The following is an 18,351-nucleotide window of genomic DNA, read 5'->3' as shown; positions in this document are numbered from 1 at the left end:
TGCCAGCTGTTGTACTGTACTACCATACTTTTCAAGGTACTGTAGTCTAAGATTAAATATGTTTATTTTTGTGTGTTTGTTTTCTGTGTATTATTTGTGTGAAAAGTATTATAAACCCATCACAGTACAGTACTATATAGCTGATTGTGTTAGTTGGGTACTTAGGCTAACTTTGTTGGACTTAGGAATAAATTGGACTTATGAACGCGCTCTCAGAATGGAACTCATTCATATGTAGGGGATTTATTTATTTATTTATTTATTTATTATTATTTTTAAAGTAGGTGTTTTAAAATTTATTTATTTATTTATTTGGGGCCGTGTTGGGTCTTCATTTCTGTGCGAGGGCTTTCTCTAGTTGTGGCAAGTGGCGGCCACTCTTCCTCGCAGTGCGCGGGCCTCTCACTATTGCGGCCTCTCTTGTTGCGGAGCACAGGCTCCAGACGCGCAGGCTCAGTAGTTGTGGCTCACAGGCTTAGTTGCTCCGTGGCATGTGGGATCCTCCCAGACCAGGGCTCAAACCTGTGTCCCCTGCATTAGCAGGCAGATTCTCAACCACTGCGCCACCAGAGAAGCCCTAGGGGATTTATTGTAGTGCTGTGGGATTGTCAGCCAAGGCACCCTGCCCTATACACCAAAAGGTGTCTCTTTCTCTGTATGTCTCTCTCTCAATTTTGCCTCTTCTGAAGGGGGAAGACAAAAGGATAGGAAAACAAAAATAAATGGAAATTATTCTTTGCCAGTGGTAGCAACCTGGAAAGCTTGTAGACTAGTTCCTCCTACCCAGATCCCTGGAAGTGCCCTAGTCCTGTCCTTGCTGGGCCAGATTTTCAGATGTTTTTTTGATACTGTGCAATATATTCCCTGTTTGCTTAAGTTAGCCAGTGTCACTGCTTGTTGCTAGCAATCAAGGAACTACAGATAGTGGGGACCGTCCTAAACTTTTTTTGTGGGGACCTAGAAAAATCAATCGTTAGTGGAAGGCAGTTGCTTAGACATCTGTGTGTCACACATCTGGGAAAAGAAGGACAGGCACAGAATTAAGTCTAGATAAAAATAATTTAATATCTGAAAATATACCAACTCATTTCAGTTATTAAATCTGTGTATGGCACAAATGACAAAAAAAATTTAGACAGCTTTTAAGAGATAAAACACAATGACATCATAGCCTTGATGGTCTTGGGTTAATAATAACTACAAAGCACTTAATATGTAGGTTTAGGGGATGGTTAATTTCCAACTCAAATTATTTGGATTTACCCGATGACATCTGACCTACTTTTCAGCATTCTAGGCAATATTTACCCAAAGCCCTCCCCAAAGTCTCAGTTCATAAAATCCTCCTTTTAATAAGCCTTTAGTGCACTCCTGCAGCACTTCAAAGTCACACTGGCACCGGGGGGAGTGTTTTTAAAACATGCAGTGCATGAAGTGCATTCTGGGGTGCTTCAGGCTTAAGACAAAACTGCAGGGACACAAACATTGGGTACTATAATCTGGAGGGAATCTTATTCTGGAGGGAATCGCTGGGATGTGGGATGGGCAGTAGTAGTTGTGGCCTCCTAAGTTTCCCGAAACAAGTGAACGAAAGAATCCTAGGTGGATCCAGGCAGTGGGTAATTCTGTTGAAGCACATTGTGATCTGAAGTTGGTTAACTTTCAGTGGGGTCAGGCAGGCCCGGGAATGGCAGGGCAAAGGGTTAGTTACTCCCAAATACCTTTTCTATTCATCCAGACCTACCAGTCCTATTCCTACTTACATGCATTGTAGATAAGAGTGACATAGTAACTTTAACATGCTCCATCTGCAAAGTTAAAATATCTACCTGCTCACAAGCTCAGAAAAGAGTTTGGAGAAAATAGTTATTGTTTCCAAATGTTCTATATCTGCCACATGTTTCTCAAAATAGAGTATGACACAACTGGGGGCAATATAGTAATTGCTTTCTTGTTCTAGAACAGCACTATCCATTATGGTCGCTGCTAGCCACATGTGGCTATTTAAATTAAAATTAAGTAAAATTAAAAATTCAAATCTTTAATCACACTAGCCAAATTTCAAGAGCTCAGTAGGCATACATGGCCGGTGGCTACTGTATTGGATAAGATAGAATTATAGAACATTTCCATCATTGCAGAAAGTCCATTGGATAGCACTGTTCTACAATAAGAATTGTTGTGTTTTTATCTGTACTAGTCAGAAATAAAAATGCCAAAGAGATAACTTTTCCTAAAGATTGTTTATATAAATATCAAAGAGATTTCTGTAAAAATATGTAGTGAGTGATCTTACCAAGATCAGAACTTCTTTTATTGGTAGTTATGATGATTACCTCCTGTTACTCTCATCCTCTTATTGGCTAGGATGTGTTTTCATTTACAAACTCAAGAAGAGAGTAAAATGAATTGAAAAAAATGAGAGTAGTGAATTTAGGCAATTAAATCATGTTAGTGAGAATAAAGGCTTTTGTGGAATCACTTGGAAAATTATTTTGGTAGTCAATTTTTATTTTGGCTGTGAAGATAATTCAGTATCCTTAGAAAATAAGCTCTGAGGTTTCTTCTTTGTGAGGCAAATATGGCTGCCTTAGTTACCACACAATTTACAGTCGAAAGTATTGTGCTCTTCAAGTGCCCTTTTTTTTCTTAATAAAAGATGATGCTAAGCTGGGATATATAAGCAAGGCTGCTTGTGTTCTCCAAAGACATTTTAAGAGATCTGCCACATCATGTATCACACGTAGTGCATCACCAACCGGCCTGTAATAGGTTCTCGATACATGTTTCTAGACTTGACTGCAAATCTACAGTCCCTTAAAAATGAAACCTAGGGCTTCCCTGGTGGCGCAGTGGTTGAGAGTCCGCCTGCGGATTCAGGGGACACGGCTTCGTGCCCCGGTCCGGGAAGATCCCACATGCCGCGGAGCGGCTGGGCCCGTGAACCATGGACGCTGAGCCTGTGCGTCCGGAGCCTGTGCTCCGCAACGGGAAAGGCCACAACAGTGAGAGGCCCGTGTACCGCAAAAAAAAAAAAAAAAAAAAAAATGATACCTAAAAAAAAAAGATACCTATTTATTAATTTTCATTACAAAAGAACATGTTCATTAAATACATTGGAAAATACAAGAAAGTTGAAAATTTTTCCCTATGCTCATAATTTCCTTTGTCTTTTTCAGTTATGCATTTTTTAAAAGGGTGTAATTACACTAGAGTTTTAACCTTCACATTATAGGCTATGTGTTAACTGCCCTGGCTAGACCTGTTGTGCAAGTCTGAAGAGGTGGACTCTTTATGAAAGATATTTGATGGGGGGAGGAAGTGAAGGAAAATTTGTAAAACCTTCTCTCTTTAAGCATACCTCACTCATATACATCTTAACATGCTTACACCTGTTAGCATTTAGAGACCATTCTTTGACATGTGAAAAGAGAAAGGGGTGCAGCTAATTTACACTCACTGCCTGTTAAGTTCCCATGGGTAAAGTGGTAACCAAAGCAGAAAAGAAAAAATGTGGGCAGCTGGGTGATGTATTGGTTTAATAACAAATTTCCAGAGCATTAACCCAGTATTTACATTTGCTTTGGCTTGGGCGGGGGCTTCGAAGTAGGGTCCATCCATCTTTCGGGTCGGGGCGTGGTGGGAGGAGCGCGAAGGTTCTGCCCTTCCTGGCTGCGATTGGCAAAGCCTGGAACCGTCCTAGGTAGTCCGGGCGGGACTGGAGCGTGCTAAAGGCGGGACGTGCCAGGCCGGGGGCGGGGCCGGGTGCCGAGCGCGTCCCGAGGCCCGCGCGCCGGTCACGTGCCGCACGGGCCTGCCATAAATAATTCGGGCGCGCGCTTGCGCGCGCTCGTGTGGCCGGCTGCGCGGAGGGGCGGCGCCACTTCGCGGAGTGGTGCCTGGCTGCCTTGCGCTCCACCCGGTTCCCAGCGCAGGGATCCCGGAGACCGACGTTCCGTGGGGCCGCGAGCCTTCCGGGGGTGCGACCCAGGTTATGGCTGCTTCCTGGGCGTGAGGCGGGCAGACGGGGAGCCTGCGGTTGTGGTCCCCACCCCGGGAGCTCTGGGAACCCGGGTGACAGCGTAGGTCAGTTTCCTAGGCCGGTTCCCCTGCGAACGGGCTCTCCCCTTGCCTGGTGGTGGGGGAGGTCTGTCCGCGCGTGGTGGGGGGTGAGGGCGCGTCTCCCGCGCGTCTCCGAGGATGGTTAGGGTCGTGGCCTGGAGATGCCGGGCTCTGAGCCAGAGCTAGGCTTCCACGAAGTCCCTGGCTGCTCCAGCGCTGCGAGGAAGTTAGTTGTTACAAGCAGCAAGATGCTGGCATTTGTTGCATTTCCACTTTGGGTGCTAGGACTTTGTCCTGGTGCCACATGCATTCCCTATTAAGTCATCAGCTGCTTGCTTTCTCGGTACTTGGATGTGTGCATTCCAACTTTTAGTTTCCTACCGGCGTGAAGAGGATTGATTCACAGTGGAAGTCACGAGCTGTTCACGTGACCATTCTCGCTGTGTACCTCGTGCTCAATTCTACTAGCATGAAAGACTGTCAGAGGAATTCAGAAACAGTGAAAGATTGCAGCAGCACAAGAGAAACAAGGATTCATTTACCCGGGGGCCCTGTTGATTGGCAGGAGGCCTTGAAAAGGGTTATCCTGATGTAGTTAATATTGGTTTTCAGTTGTGAAAGTCTTTGCTTTATGCAGATTGTATTGTGAAGTTGAACTGTTGGCAGACGATGTTAAGTTAACTTAAACTAGACTGTTTGAATGTTGAAAATTTAGCGATTAGGCTCTTGTGGATAGTTGATAACATAATGAAATCAGCTTTGAAATCAGTGATGTGTTTTCCTTGAAAATCTCAGCCGTTGTATTGTAATTGATGCATTCTGGATATAGAGTTCAGAATATCCTCACCTCTTGACTCAGAATTTGGAAAATACTTTGATTTGTTTTGATGGCTTAGCAATGTTCGTGGTCTGACTCTGAGGCAACGAATTTTTTAAAGCCGGTGTGCCTAGGTGTAATTTCTGAATTCCTCAGCTGAAATTTTAAGGTCTCTGTATTAATTACAGAATAGTTATAAAATTCAACCTTTTTTCATCCCCAGGTTCTAAACTAAGGGCTCTGTCTACAATCTATGGGGAGGGGGAGGGGGGAGAGGAGAAAACTGTCAGTAATGTACCTTTTAAAATTTATCTTTTTCCTTTCTCTGAGGCAGAGCCACTCTCCCTGCATTGAGCAACTGATGTGCAAAATAGGAGTTAACTGCTGAAAGCTGAGTAGATTTATCTGGAGCAGTTGTTGTGTATTCGTGTAGGGTTTTGCCAGGGTCTGTTTATCAGATGACACTTGCTAAATATCTCCTTGTTCATCAGCAGAAATTTGGGGGGGGGGCTGGCTAATTGTTGTTCTGGAGGCTGCTCAGCCTTGCAGGTATTATTTGCACAGCACTTACACCTGTAATTCAGAGCAGCTAGATGTTATTTCTGTGAAAATTGCTTTCCCACTCTTCCCCCAAAGCAGAGGGAAATGATACTTGTTTAGAACCAGCAACTAGGTAGAAAAATACAGCCAATTTCTTTTGTATGATAACATGGTGCAGTGTCTATTTAACAAATTTTTTTTCATGTGGCTTTATTTTACTTAGACATATCTATAATTATAATACCTCAAACTTGACACTTTGGCAGTTTCTTACCTCTTGCTATTACTAGGAGCTGAGCTTTTGTACATTATGTGTATTCACTGAGAAAAGTAGTCAATAGAAAGTGGAAATCAGCCTAACTAATAATATATGGAGGATAGAGCAAGCACATGTAAGAAATTTGAAGTGGTTAAGCCAAGCCTGGTGGTAATTAGAACTTTATTGGTTTGTAAATTCCAGTTCCTAGGAAGAGGACAGGTGTTAGCAGTATAGGCACCAGCTGATACCAATCTCACCAGGATTCATTAATGACGCGTCAGAAAAGATTTTTGCATTCTGTACAGAATATATTGATGGTCATAATGTCATATAAGTATCCTACAGGATGTTCTTGATCCCTAGAAATGTTGGATTTTTTTCTCTTACCTGATCTCATCCACTAATAAGGTGGGCAAGTATAAGAAATACTTTTTAATGCCTAAAGTAAGAGGATATACTAGGTCACTAACTTTTTCTGAGTTGCATTCATCAGCCAGCAAATAGGAAATTACTATACAGTGAAAGTGGTCTTTAACTGTACAGTTTCCTATCATGTGACAATGGAAAGTAACCACTTTGTTGTTTAAAGTTTTCCTTTAAAGAGAAACTTCTGGCCGTATGGTGGATAACTGGTCAGTATTATTACACGTTTCATTAAGCTTGGAAGATAATTTTCAAATGTGAAATAAAATGGGAAACATTTAAATACATTTTATCTAAAATTTAAGGAATTTTTTCATTGGAAGGTAACAGTTGATCAGCCTCCTGGTTGGTATTATTATCTAAAACTGTATTTATCTTATTTGTGGACTTCTCTGCCATTTGCTTCTATGGGCCAAACCTGTTTTGAAACAATAGTTAATAGTTTTTATTAACTATTTATTAACAGTAGAATCTACGAAGTTCAAATTGAAATCAGGGCTGCACCTGAGGGTTAGTTCTTGTTTGTGAAGCAGATAAAGTGTATAGCAACCTAAGGTTTAAACAATTTCATAAAGCAAGGCCATGAAGCTTATTTCGTTTTCAACAGTTTTGTTAAACATTTACATTTTCGACTGAATAAAGGTAAAATAATAAATAAATAGGCAGCAAGTAGGCTTGTTCTTTTCTTATACCTGTATGGCATCCAAGTCAGTGTGGGTACATAGTGAATAAGAGACAGTAATGTAGAAAAGTCAAATATAAAGTAAATAATTTGGTATAGGCATTTTACATTGATTTCAATGGCTTACAAACTGTAGTAAGACATATTACAATTATAGCCAGGTGTCTATCATTTCTCCTGCAAAAGAGGTGATGTCATTTATCAGGACACAAGGTCCTGTTGAAGTTAGAGAAAAAGTTTCACTGAATTAAAAATTAAGTGATTTTTAATTTAATTTCATATTTTAAAAAAAGGCAAGTGCTTCCTAAAATAGACTTTAAAATTTGCTGTCATTTTCCTTAAATTGCCATATTTTGGATGTCTCATTTCAGTCAATAAATCTTCTTAAAATGAGGGTATTAAGTTATAATTCAGATTCAGCTTCCTCAGTGCTCATACATGAACAATAACTAGGATCAGAGACCTTTAATTTTAGAGGCTGAATTGAGTTTTATAAATATATAGCATTAATAATATTTCATCCCTCCATAAGAAGTTCTAGATTCTGGTTGTGGCTATTAAAGCCATACCCTTGGCAATTAACTTTATCTTTGTGCTTTTCAGTTTCTTCATCTCTAAAATCAGTCTTAGCTTAAATATGAATCTATCTACCAAAGCTAAATTTCTAAACCAAGAAAAAAATGCATTTAATTATTTGTGTTATCACAAATGTCATAGTTCTATAGATACATATTTGTATATGTCTATGTACAAATAGGTATATACACACGTATATACACTGAGGAATATATGATCACATAAAAGAACTTAATGATTGCTTGCTAGGAACTAATAAGATTGAGAGCAAAACTCTGTTTCTATCGTCACGTTTTAACATAGTCGCTTTAATTTTTTAATATTTTCCTTATATTAAAAATACAATATTGGAAGGAAAAATATTGGAAGAAGAAAGCGCCATTAAGCAGCTAACTGGTGTACTTCGGAATGCAGTGCTGAGCACACTAGAGATTTTTTTGTTTTAAAGACTTACTTTGTAAAATATATGTATTCATAAGTACTTAATTTTTCTCACTATTCAAATCCCTAGTATACAGTATATTTCAAATATTATTTTAATAATGTATTAGCAAACATAAAATCAGTATCTGAGAATTTAAAAAATCATCACAACATATAGTCATAACAAGTTTTGAATAATTAGCTTCCTTTGGCTCTGTTAATAGTACAAAAGCTATTTCTCAATTGTTAGAGCCAAATTTCAGATACTTCCTCTTTTTTTTTTTTTTTTTTTGAAATTTTTGGGCCGCACTGCGTGGCATGTGGGATCTTAGTTCCCCAACCAGGGATTGAACCCACGCTCCTTGCAGTGGAAGCGTGAAGTCTTAACAACTGAACCCCCTCATTTTTTTTAAATTGTGGTAAAATACATATAACATATGTTTTTAACCATTTTAAGTATACTGTGCAGTAGCCATCACCACTATCCATCTCTAGAACTTTCTCATCATCCCAAACTGAAACTCTGTGTCTATTAAGCACTGACTCCCCATTTTCTCCTCTCCCAGCTTTTAGTAACCACCATTCCACTTTTTGGTTGCGTGAATTTGTCTACTCCAAGTATCTTATATTAGTGGAGTCATGTATTTGTCCTTTTGTGTCTGGCTTATTTCACTTAGCATGATGTGTTCAGGGTTCATGATTGTTGTGTCACGTTTCAGAATTTCATTCCTTTTTAAGGCTGAATAATAGTCCGTTGTATGTATATACTACATTTTGCTTATCCATTCATCCACCAGTGGACACTTGGGCTACTTCCACCTCTTGGCTCTTGTGAAGAATGCTCCTGTGATCATGAATGTGCAGATACCTCTTTCAACAGTTCCTTCTTTAAATTCTTTTGGGTATATACTCGGAAGTGAAATTTCTGGATCATATGGTAATTCTATGTTTAAGTTTTTGAGGATTCACCATACTTTCCTGATGTTTTATAATATCCAGGTAAATATTGCTGTATGCATGATCGAATAAAGTTAGCCTGGAGGTCTTTGAATTTTAACTCTTCAAACACCTTTAAGAACTCTGTTAAAGGACACATCATTTAATATTCTGAGTGTCTGGTACTCAGGGGAATTAGCTCTGATTGTTGAACTTCACTGTCTTTGATTTCTCTAGGAATTTTCTACTTTGATTCTGTAGAAATAGTAAAGAAAAATAGCAGTTCAACTTGTAAAATAGTAGACCTCTGACTGAGTTGAATGTTGGTTGCCCTTTAAGCTACAAGTTTCAGGGTCTCTGCCAAGATTTCAGAGTTGTTAGGGCCACAGAATTTATCCACTGTAGTGAGTGGGGATTTAGTGGCATGGATTATCAAGTATGGGGACCAGTTTCATTAGGTAATATACAGTGTTTACACAACAACAAAACAGAAATTCGCTTTCCACAAAATAATTTAGAATTAGAAGCTTGGCTTCCCCAGTGGACCTTGGAGGAGAGGAAACATAAGGCAAAACATAAAGTCTCTAGTCTCCTAGTTTTTGAAGCTCAAAATGTTTTTGACTAGTTATTTCCTCGAAAACATTCTCTTGGCCATTAAAATCTCATTCATTAATCTTAAAAATAGAGTTTGGAATTGTGTGAATGTGAAAAGAGTGGCTGAAAACATCCACAAAGAGATACTGAAAAATACTATATGTGCTGATAGGATGTGGCTCAAATCTAGTCTCATAAGATACATTAAGGGATTACTTGTCTTTCTTTTGGCTTAAACATCAGAGACAGTGCATTTTGAAATAAGCTCTCATGAGTCCAAAGAAAGTTTTTTAACATCTGTTCAACATTTGAATTTGGATTCTTTGATTTTTGTATTTTTTCTAAAGTTAACTGTTAACCACAAACTATTTATAAATTAGAGATGTATCAAATTAAAGAAGCAGTGATAATCCTCAATAATCCTGGAGTGTATATTTTAAAAAGGTATGATTTTTGGTATGATCTTAATTCATTTCCTGTGGCATATAAGGAAAAAAAACTTCATTTTTTGATCACTGGATAAAGGTGCACCACTTAAAATGAACATGTTACTCTTAGGCCTTCCTATCGGTCTTGCTTTGTTCTTGAAAAACTAATTCCACGTTCATCCGTCTGTCCATTTAATTAATATTCAGTTGCCTGCTCTGTTCTAGGCACCTTGCTGGGTACTAGGGATATAGTGGGGACAAATAAGAAATGTGGGACCCTTTTTCTCATTAAGTTTACAGTGTAGTGTAGGGAGAGCCAAAGAAATGACCATATGTGCACCTACAGACTGACATTTGTGGCAAAAATAAGGTGCTGTGAAGGTTTATAAAGGGGATCTAGTGGAGGTTGGGAGTAGAGATGGCAAGTCAGACCTCTTGAGAAATGTGGATAGTAATTTTTTTGTACAGTTGGCTTCTGTATAACATAAGTTACTGGGAATTCCCTGGCGGTCCAGTGGTTAGGACTCTGCACTTTCACTGCCGTGGCCCCGGTTCAGTCCCTGGTCAGAGAACTAAGATCCTGCAAGCTGCATAGCATGGCCAAAAAAAAAAAATGTGTGTGTGTATGTATGTATGTATAATATATATATAAATATAAACACATATGTTAATATATATGTTAAAAATATATAATAACATAAAATATAACTTATCCTAATGTAAGGCCTGGTTTTACTCATTAGTGTGTCACCAAAGTTTAGTACAATGCCTGGACCATGGTCAGCCCTCATTTAAGGGTTTATTGATAGTAACACTGTGATAGTAGAGATAGGGAAAGTGTTGTTGGCCCTGGAGGTGATGGGGAAACTGCAGCTTCTTGTGGATGTCATGTTGGGCACCTTCCTAGCCCAAGCTGGCTACCTAGATGCTGACTTGAGGAATAAAGTTTTAGGTACTATTGATGTATCAAATTCTGAATCTTCAGGTCTGCAGAGACGGCAGTGGACTTTTAGTTATAATGGTTTTTCGATGAAGAAAAAATAATGAACCTTTTTATGTCTTGGTTTGGAACATCTGAGTTTCTTTGCAGCGTAGCTGAAAGGAACATAATGATCATTTTGTTTTACTGTAGTACAGCTATCATTTTAAGAAGTTTACTTGGTCTTTAAATTATAGGTATTTTTGGAGTTGTGCTATTTTGACTGGGTGTTAGAGCCACTAGGAAATTATTTTATTATAAAATTGTGTTTTTTACTGTTTTCTGCTCCTAACATAAAGTAATTTGTTTATGGAAGTAAGTTCTAAATGTATATATGATTTTACAAAATTGTTTCTAAAGGGAGATAGGGGAAAGTGTCAGCCCACCCCGCAACTCCTACCACTCCTTTCTAAAGTAATAGAAGCTTATAAAGGAAAAGTGTTGAAAATGCCTGTTTGCATTTTGGAATTTACCCTCAAGGTCTTGCTTATTTGACTAAGTCCCGGGTGTTACAGTTGGCAAACCTTTAGAGTCTGCTCAGCCTGCAGGTAGAGTAGCTAGTTTTAATGGATGTGGTGGGAAATTGCTTTGAAAAGGAGAGGATGAATTGTTTTAAGAATATTTTTTAATCAGACAGGTGCCTGTGTTAAAATGAACACATATGGAATTTAGGCATAGAGCAACAAGAGTTTTAATTTTCTGTCTCGGTGAAATTTAACTGGCCTTGTACCCTTTTTAATTTTCAAACAATCTATTCTGTTTACCTCTGTTACCTCTCCCCTCCATGCCCCCCTCCCCATCCTGTCTCATAGTAAGACTCCTTGCCTATGAAGATACCTAAGAATCTGTTTCTCTTCGTAGGAAATTGGCAGCATGATACAGGAAGGACCTCTATCCAGCTCCCCATCGGCCCCTTAACTACCCTCTGCCCTGCCCCCCGCCTTAGTGTGGTGCTTCCTCTTTTCAAGGCTGATCCTTGCTTGGGCTTTTCATCCACCTACTTCAGGCTCCTCTAGGATCTTTTTCATCTCTCTTCCCTCCTTCCTCCTGTCTTTCAAGCTTTTCCTCTCTCCTGGCTCTTGCCCTACAACCTACGAACGTGCCCAGGTATCTAATATCCGAAAACTGAAGCTATACCCAGCCCTTCAAAACAGAGTTGCTTTCAAGGAATCTGCTGCACTCTCTCCCCATCATCCCACTTTCACTCCTCAATTTACCCACATCTATTTGCCTCTGTCATTTCTACTTAAAGTGTTCTTGAGTTCATCAGTGGCCTAGCTGCCAAACCAGTCGGCATTTTCAGGTCTTGTCCCTGCTCTTCCTTTGACATTTCACACCTATCCAACCCCTTGAAACACTCTCCCCTCTTGATTTCAGTGCTATTGCCCTCTCCTGTCCCCCTGTCCATGCTTAGACCTTTCTTGCTGGATCATACTGACTGGCCGCCTTCACCTTCAGTGTTGGTCTTCTCCCAGTAAGAGGTCTTATTTACCCCTATGATTTTAATGACTACTGACGTGCTGATAACTCCCCCCATTTTAATTCTAGCCTAAACTGCTTTCTTTTGCTCAGGCTGGTATTAGCTGATTGCTTATTGGACATCTCCCTCTCTGTTTCCCACAGGAATCTCAAACTCACCACGACCAAATGGAATCACATCTTCAACCAAGATTGTTTCTGGTGTAACAGTTGTCCATCGGGGTTGGAAACCTTCTTCATCCTGCTGGTCTTGGTGACCTCATTTTTCAAGTTCCTGCTTAAATTTCACTTTCTCTGTGATTCCTTCCCATACGAATGCAGGTAAAGGGCTAATCATTCCCTTTGTCCTCTGTACAGCCACCGTCCCTTGTTCATTACTGTACTTGGCTCATTTGGTATGATTGTGTGCATGTTTGCCCTGTCTGGGGGGCAGGGACTGTATTGTCCATCATCATACCTCCAGTGCCTGTAGCAGTCTCTGTCATTGGTGGGTACTCAGCAAACCTTTGAATATCTTAATTCCAATTGCAGCACTAATGAGCAGCTGTCGTGGTTAATATGATATTATAATGAACTGTTTAAGTAGATAATAGATTTAATTTTACCCTCTTCATATTTATTTTACAGAAGTTGAAAAACTTTTAAAAAATTGTGCTTCTTTTTCTTTTCTGTAAACCCAATGAAGTGAGAACCCAAGGTAATAATAAACAATTTCTAGTATGTTCTGAAGATACTTACTTCAAATGTTCTTTGATTCATTCTTAAAAAGCAGGAAAAGGATATTTCTATTGTCCTATCTTCAAGTTCACTGATTCTTCTGCCTGCTCAAATCTGCTTTTGAATCCCTCAAGTGAATTTTTCATTTCAGTTATTGTACTTTTCAGCTGCAAAATTTCTTTTTGATTTCCTTTTAGGCTTTTATTCTCTTAGGACATCTCTTATTTTCTCCACCCACAGGTAAAGAATACTTTCACCAATGTTCTGTCTAAACAAAATTCAGGGGAAAAATTGTTATTAAAAAATTTCCTTCTGAAATTCAAGAAAATATAGACATATTTACAATCTAAGAAATTATATGCAATCTAGCCATGCATTGTTTGTTTGTTTGTTTGTTTTTTTTGAGGGCATACCATGCATCTTGTGGGATCTTAGTTCCCCAACCAGGGATTAAACCTGAGCCCCGGGCAGTGAAAGCATGGAGTCCTAACCACTGGACCACCAGGGAATTCCCTAGGCTTTCTATCTCTTTAAGTTTGTTCATACATTTTCTTGACTTTTTCCATATATTCCTTTAGTTCTTTGAGCATTTTTAAGACATTTTTTTGAAGTCTTTGTCTAGAATATCTGCCATCAGTTCTTTTTCAGGGACAGTTTCTGTTGATTTATTTTTTTCCTTTGAAGGGGCCCTGCTTTCCTGTTTTCTTTATATGCCTTGTGATTTTTTTGGGGGGCTGCTGAAAACTGGACATTTGAATCTAATGTAGTAACTCTAGAAATCAGATACTCCTCTTCCTCAGGTTTTGCTAATTTTTTGTCGTTTTTTGTTTTTTGATTGTTGTAGACTGCCTTTCTACTGAGGGCCAGCCTAAACTTAAGGTTGTCTCATGTCTTTTTTGAGCGTTTGGTGGGCATGAACAGTCACATTGTAATTTTCCCCATATATGCAGTTGTTTGTGAATGTCCTAGTCTTTAAAAGAGGGAAATTAAGGGGAAATTTAAGCGGGAAAACAGAATAAAAGAAGAGAGGGGGGAAAAAGGGTGCTGGTCCTTTAAATCCTCTGGCAGTCCAGGCCACCTGAGAGGCTTGCGGCAAGGGTGCCGGTGCAACAACAATGGCTGCCCACTTCTTTGTCTGCATTTCTGTGGTCAGAAGCAGCAATCAGTGATCAGAGCCTGGCTCCCCAGTATTTGGAGGACAGGGTCCTTTTTGCTGATGCCAGCTCCAGCAAGCTGCTCCAGAAGCACATGCACAGGTGCCTGCTGAGTGGCTGGAGGTGGGGGGTAGGGAGCTGCTACCCCTAAGAGCTGAAATTAACCACATTTACCTTCCAAGTCTTCCCTGGCAGTTGCAAGCCTTCAGGAGGTTCCAGAGTTCCAAAGAATTGTTAGTTACATCAGACAGAGTGAGCCAGTGCAGTTGTTGTGTAGGTGGGGAGACAGATCCCTGGTATTTGTTATTTGGCTATCTCCTGGAACCCTTTGTGTATTTTGAAATTATTTCATCTTGTCAAATTGTTGCCTCTCCCCCTGCAGCATATGAAGGATTGTGTGAATGTTATTATAATATATAATATGCATAATATTATTAACAGTTTACTGGAGTGCACATTTTCTGTTAATTCCAGCATTTGGTGTGTTTAATTTTTTTATTTTTGCTAATCAGGTAGGCAAAAAAAATCACTGTGTTTGATTTATTTGCATTTAACTGATTATTAGTATGAAAGAAATTTGTATTCTTTCTGGGAATTGCTGTTCATAACATTTTGACATCAATGCTTTAAATTTGGTTGTAATCCTTTATAGTTGGCTTGAGGCTTGGGAAGAAAATATGAGAGTTTATTTGTAAGTATCGTAGCTCCAGGATCCTTATCTGTAATTTATTTTCTCACAAGTTTCTCACATTGTGTTAATTTACATTTCAGCCTTATGATATTTCTATACAAACTGCTGAATTGCCGTATTTTAACTTTATATCTGGTTATTGATGTTGTACTAATAACTATTTACAAAATACCTTTCATAGACACAGTCTTACAACAGGTCATGAGGTTGATTGTATTTTGCAGGTGAGGAAACTGAAGCTTTGAGAGAGTAAGAAACTTGCCCAAATGTCTAGTACACTTCTTCAGTAATAATACAAAGGGCATGGAGTCTCAAGGTCAAGTTTGGCCCTTCAGCTGAATCATTTAATCACTTCTTGTGTCTATCTTATTAGCTGCAGAATGAAGATGATTTTTTCCCTTTTATCTGTTAGATAATATCCAAAAGCTAATATATGTTCTTCGGTAATAGCAATGTTATTATTTTTTAAATCTAGAAATGAGCACAGAAGCAGAGCAACAGCTTCTCCATCACGCCAGAAACGGCAACGCTGAAGAAGTAAGACAGTTATTGGAGACCATGGAAAGGAATGAAGTAACTGCTGACATTAACTGCAAAGGTAACCTTTGAATGGATTTTTTAGCTTTTTCTTATGAGTATGCACTACTTTATCATTTACTTAGCACTAATTTTTCTGAACTTGAAATAAATTTTCATCTCTTATCCTAGGAAGAACCCCCATAAGAGTGGATACTCTCCTCCTCCCCTCTAAGTCAGAGAAATTGAGATCCAGTCTTAATATTGTCATGGGTCCTAAACCTTATGAACTACAAGGGTGACCCCTGAGTCCACAGGATGCATGCTATAATCATTTCTTTTTCTCGAAGATGTTGTAGGTGAAGCATGTGAAGTACCTTAGAAATGTTGTCAGACAGGATCCTTACCCTCACTGAGATTAGTAGCTTACTAGCTCAGACTAGTCTGCATTGCACAATATGTTCAGAATATGGAAGCTATGAAGTGCAGGGTGTTAGGGAACATATAAGAAGTATGTAACTGGAACTCGAAGGATTAGCTTCTTGGAGGAAATTTGTTCTAAGGTGATATATGAAAAGTGCATAGACTTAACCAAGTAAAAATGGAGAAGAAAAGGGGTCAAGGCAGAAGAAACATCATATGCTGAGGTCCTGAGGTGAGAAGCAGCCCAGATGACAAGGGCTTTTGCAGGCAGGAGGGGTGAGGGATAAGGCTAGGTGGGTAGGTAGCAGCCAAATCACAATGTGCCTTGTGTAGCAAGGTTACAAGTATATTAAACTCAGGGGTGTAGAGAAATAGGCTTTATTTTCTAAATTGGCTCTGATATTTCAACAAGCGCCTTCTCATTCTGGGAGTTTGGAGGACTAAATATAAGTCTTCGGGTCCCTCCATTTCAGTAGCTTTTTTGATAAATGATTGGCCTCCCAGAGCCTTTCACCTGTGTCCTCCCGCATCTCACCTAAGGTGGCCTGTAAATGTAAAGGCGAGCTTTGTTCTGTGTGGATGGCCTTTGGTTCCTTGGTGACCTGTCTTCCTAGTGCCCCTGAAGCATTTGTAGCTGAAGTAAAACTCAGAGTCAAATGCAGGTTTTTCATAAGCACAGGTGGTGCTCCTTGGCTGTGTTGGGAGTCTCATCCTGGCTCTTGTTGGCTTTGTGTCACCCTGAACCTCTCATGTCTCCCTCTGGCACGTGGCCTAGGTTTGCTGGTTCACCTTGGCCACACTCCTGTGGGTGTGGCCATGGGGGTGTTGAGTGACCCATGGGGGCTTGGCGCAGCTCTAGGTAGCCAACATTTGGCCCTCCCTCTGCCTGCACTACTGAGTTTACTTTGACGTGGCCACCGTGCAGGTTGGTGCTAGGCTAGGTGGCCTGGTAGGGGACCTTTTCGTAGCATCCTACATGCCACTGCCTGTTCTCAGTGTTCCCGCGACTTATCTCACTCCCCAGGCTTAGAATCAGGAGCCACGTGCCCCATTTTATGTCTTTTCCTCTCCCACAGCCCTCTGTCACTGACGGGTATTTTGTTCTGCTGTGTCACATTCTCCTCCTGTCATAGAGCAGCAAACTTCATGGCCTCACCCTCAGTGCGGAAGGAGTATTATCTTTGTAGCAGTGAAGAAACCACGCTCTGAGTTGTCCAGAAATTATAGTCTGAGTCGGTTCTTGGAGTGCTGAAGGAATTCTAAAAATCCTTCTCATCCTTCAACAGAAACCTGGTTCTTAATGTTTACCTTGGGGTTCTGTTTGGAATGCCAGAAACATGCCTGATTTGATAATCTTCAGCAACCCTTTACTTTCTACCAACCACCGCCCCCCCTCACCCATGGTTGCCTCAGGCTAGTTAGTGGAGAGTCACCTACTTGGAAATGTAAAACTGAGAGACAGATGTTACTGCTTTTTCAAAATTTCACCCTCATTATACCTGTCAGTCAAACTTGTCTTAAGGGCAGTTTGAAGGGTTTATGTAGAGGAACAATGTAATCAGGTGATGTGAGTTCACCCAACAGAAGTGAGTGGGGAGGGCTGGGGCTGGGTGTGTGTGTGTCTCCACATGGGAATCACTGTGCCTGGCATTTCTTGGTTTTCTTTTCTATCTCATTTTGTTTTTCCAAACCCTGAGAAATTGAGAAAATGGTAAAGTGTAGTATAATTCTTCTGCAAGAATTGAAGCTCAACAATCAACATAGAGATGTTACTGGTTGGGAGGAATCCACTAATGTCAGTTGAAGGGAGAGAGGGAAGCGCTGACGTGCAGTTGAAGGTTAAGGTCAACACTTATAGGCTAGGGGCACAAAGGAAGAGCTAATTGGGCATTTTGGCTTGTAGCTGTTGCCGTTACGAGTGTGTGTTCATGGTCCCGTCTGTTGCTAGTGGCGAGACATTCTTGCAAATGAAATAAATACTAATATGTTTATACGCATAGCATGCTTTGTATAAATTCTATGAGTGATCTAAGAGATAAGTTTTTGAAAGCAAAATAAGAGCTTATATTGGCAACATCAGTACATGATTTTGTGTAGTGTGCTGTCCCGTTGCTTTGCTGGAAGGTCTGCATGGGAAGTTAACTTGAGTATTACCCATAACACCTGCTGGTGTTTCCCAGTGTTTAATATTCAGTATAGGGTACAGTTTTCTGTAAATATTTCTAAACTTGGTATTTCTTACCGATAAAAAAATTTTGAGTGTCCATAATAAGTTGTAAAGAGTATAAAGGATATTTGGAGCATTTTTTTCATGACTTAATGGCTCATTTATTTGCTTATTTATTTTTTTATGTAGACACTGATTTATTGATAGGGGAAAGTGTCTCTGCTACATTATTTACCAAAGTGAAATTAAAAAGTAGATTTTAATTATTAAAGATTATCAAGAACTTGTAGAGTATGGCCCTTTTTTTTTAAAACATTTTTACTGGTATTTGGAGTATTTTAAGAATTATTTAGGATTCTGTATATTTTGACTTCTTGATTCAGAATCCCATGTGGAAGCACTAGATGGTGAGGAGACCCGTTCAGAAGCTGCTGCAGCAACTCAGAGGAGACTGTTGTAGTTAAATGGGAGTAGAAGCAATGGGA

General features: G+C 39.7%; 1 protein-coding gene across 3 annotated transcripts in view; it reads left to right on the top strand.

Moving 5' to 3' along the window:
* Window positions 1-3,850: 3,850 nt before the first annotated feature.
* OSBPL1A (oxysterol binding protein like 1A) overlaps window positions 3,851-18,351 on the top strand; it is a 221,135-nt gene continuing 206,634 nt past the window's right edge. Inside the window, exons 1-3 of one of the 3 annotated variants that reach the window (XM_081252523.1) lie at window positions 3,851-4,086; window positions 12,343-12,519; window positions 15,236-15,358. In XM_081252523.1, the coding sequence (XP_081108649.1) occupies window positions 15,238-15,358 (121 nt within the window). In that variant the 5' untranslated portion in view covers window positions 3,851-4,086; window positions 12,343-12,519; window positions 15,236-15,237. Of the gene's footprint in view, window positions 4,087-12,291; window positions 12,520-15,235; window positions 15,359-18,351 lie in introns of all 3 variants that reach the window. The other 2 variants (XM_081252525.1, XM_081252524.1) reach the window with 2 other exon arrangements.

This window comes from Mesoplodon bidens (genome assembly GCF_964165515.1).
Source record: "Mesoplodon bidens genome assembly, chromosome: 13".
NCBI classification, from domain to species: Eukaryota; Metazoa; Chordata; class Mammalia; order Artiodactyla; family Ziphiidae; genus Mesoplodon; species Mesoplodon bidens.
The sequence above is the reverse complement of the archived record's forward strand: the minus strand, read 5'-3'. Positions and strand labels throughout refer to the sequence as shown.